This window comes from Antrostomus carolinensis, unplaced genomic scaffold (genome assembly GCF_000700745.2).
Source record: "Antrostomus carolinensis isolate BGI_N321 unplaced genomic scaffold, ASM70074v2 Scaffold54138, whole genome shotgun sequence".
Classification (NCBI taxonomy): domain Eukaryota; kingdom Metazoa; phylum Chordata; class Aves; order Caprimulgiformes; family Caprimulgidae; genus Antrostomus; species Antrostomus carolinensis.
The window spans coordinates 470-3,236 of NW_010336109.1; the positions used below are offsets into that span (position 1 = coordinate 470).

At 44.3% G+C, this 2,767-nt stretch overlaps 1 protein-coding gene across 1 annotated transcript; it reads right to left on the bottom strand.

The window, feature by feature from the left end:
* Positions 1–203: 203 nt before the first annotated feature.
* On the bottom strand, positions 204–1,223 carry GPR160 (G protein-coupled receptor 160). The gene has a single exon (XM_010174725.1). The coding sequence runs from the start codon at positions 1,221–1,223 to the stop codon at positions 204–206; it is 1,020 nt and encodes a 339-aa protein (XP_010173027.1).
* Between the last annotated feature and the right edge of the window lie 1,544 nt (positions 1,224–2,767).

The following is a 2,767-nucleotide window of genomic DNA, read 5'->3' on the forward strand; positions in this document are numbered from 1 at the left end:
ACTGCCCAGGGGAAGGCAGCGTGGTGTCCCACGCTCGGGTGCAATATTCATTACAGTGTTGGTGGATGTTGGATTTATTTTTCCATGGATTGTAGCTCTGGAGATGTTTCCTTGTATTATCTGTAAGGACACAGTCACAGAACTTCAGAGTACACGCTTGTGTCACACAGCACTGATTTGCAGTCTTTTCAGTCAGCAGCTCATTAACAGATGACAATTACCGTGCCTGGCTTATCAGCTGGCTCTGTGTTTTCATTGTTAAATGGCATAAAGCAGAATTTCCAGCTGACAAACGGATCTGTAGACCACATCTCCTCTGTCAATTCAACATCGCGACATCGACACCAGTACGCTACTGCGATGAGAAAGCTGTTGATGAAGTACAGCCAGGGGACGTTCATCTCCATGTAGGCTGGAATTCGAGCACCGAGAAACAAAATGATAATTTGAAGAAGAACAAAAGGTGCCCAAGTGCCAAGAAAACAGATGAGAAGTCTGGTCAGGAGCTGCCACTTAAAGGAAGTGCCGTTGTTGTTAGATACGTAGGAGAACATCAGAACAGGCTGATTGGCAAAGGAAACTACCCTGACAGACAGCAGCATGGTTAGAACTTCCTTCCGACAAGCCAGGAGAGCTGTGCCTATGAGCAGCACCATGGCACACGAGACTGAGTAGCTCTGCACGCTGGCGTAGAGAGGACACTGATAAGGAGAAAAACGGTTCTGAATTTCTATTTCTTCATAGATAGCAGGAACTTTTAGAATACAAAAAAACCCTGAAATCCATATAACAACCACAGCAAACACATAAAATAATCTTTGACCTCTTTTGGGAAATGGAGAAGTTTGGGCTATAGTCATGTAATAATCCAGACCAGCCACAAGATACACCGGGTAATGCAAAATACCGTAGGTAAGAGAAGTTATCTGAGTGAACAGGCAAATGTGGTACTTTGTAAATCGTACACCCCAGAGTGCAAAGTCCTCAAAATAGAAAATGAAAAATATACTCATCAGCAATGTGAAATCGAGAAGTGCCAGCGAAACGCAAAAGTATCCCATAAAACTGACTTTCACATTTTTTTGCTTAACTTGCAACATGAAGAAATCAAGGAAGGCTTTTCCGAGCATAATCAGGAGCAACATGCAGCTGATTTCAAGAGGTTGGTTGACCTGTGTGTAGTGGTACTGACCAGAACAATTTTCACAGAGTATGGCAGCCATCCTCCAAAGGTGAGAACCAGCAAAATAACTACCACGGGGCACAGTGCTTCATATCTGAAAAGGGGGGGGGGTGGAAAAAAAGGGTTGTAAAAATTTATTTCTGGGGTACCTCTACCAATTAGTTAATTCTCCATCATAGAAACTACAAAATTTAAGTCTGAATTTTCCAGGCTCCTTAATTAAGAGTAAATAGCTTCACTAACACATAGTTAAATTGCCAAGAAGCACCTAAATTTTATTTTCTTCAAATTACATTCTCTTGAGAGGTCAACATAAACCCAAGTTACTTTTCTAGCTACTTTCCTAAGGAAAGGTTTAGGAAATAAGGATGACTGTTCCTTTAGAAAGCACGGGGGGGGTCTTTCTGTCCAGTTGGGCAGAGGGATGGATGGTTCAGAGCTCCTACGTATTTTGTAGAAATTCAATAACCATCTAGGACAGAAATCATACGAGACACAGGAGATGTTACAGTATGGCCTCACAGTTCATTATGCTCATAGAATCTACACAGAATTGAGACTGCAGAAATATTCTGAAAGCAGAAAAAGCATCAACCCAACTCATCCTTTTTAGATGCTAAAATCCTGGAACTTTGTGGCAATCCAAAGCACACCAGCTTCATTAACTGATTGAGCTTTTTTTTTGTTCATCCTTTAGCAATGTAAGTACTACAGTGATAGATACCTCAGAAAAGCTGTTTTCCCTCTTCAACTTCTGTAAGTTTCCTTATGATAACTCTTTTCTCTGTGTTAATTCCTAAGGAAAATGAACACAGGATGGCTTCATGTACATCAGCAAGATATAACAGACAAAGCTGCACATGCTTGCTTCTTTCTTTCCTAAAGAAGCAGGATTGGCATTCTCAGCAACGGCAGAGAAAAGCTGAGAAGCCAAGGCAGCTGTAGCAAGGAACTGCCTCTTAGGATCTCTGTTCACAGCGGATCATTTGTATTTAAATAGACACCTACGTTTTATTACGAGCTCATAAAGTTAATGATCATTTGAGTTAGTGTCTCCTGAAGAGCAGATTGAGAGGAACAACCTGAAGTACTACAAGTTGCGATGTATCCACCAGCTACCACTGAACTCGGTTACAAGCCTACCTGGCTGCTTCGCTATTCATCGGGACGTGTATGTTTCATCCTCTAAAACCAAATACCTTTTACAGTACAGCTCCAAACAGCCTTCCCTGTGTATCCCGTCCTCCTACGCTGGATACTGCACTTGCCTGTGCAGAAGGGAGGAATCCTGCACGCAATACAGGGTCGTACTATGTAAGCGATTGCTCAAATCATTATATTATTATAACACAAACCCACCTTTATTGCATTATTAACCACAGGTTGGGCCTGTCCTCTGCTGCGCGGGAGCCCGGTGCCTGCCTCCCCCCGAGACCCGTCAGCGTCCCTGAGGGGTTCCCCGCCGGGCTCCACGGACAGCCCTCGGCCCTCCCCACCTCCGCCGGCTTCTGTTCCTCCCCGCACGGCCCCGGCCCCTCGCCGGGCTGAGGGAGGCGACAGCGAAGGGGGGAGCTCTGAGGGGAC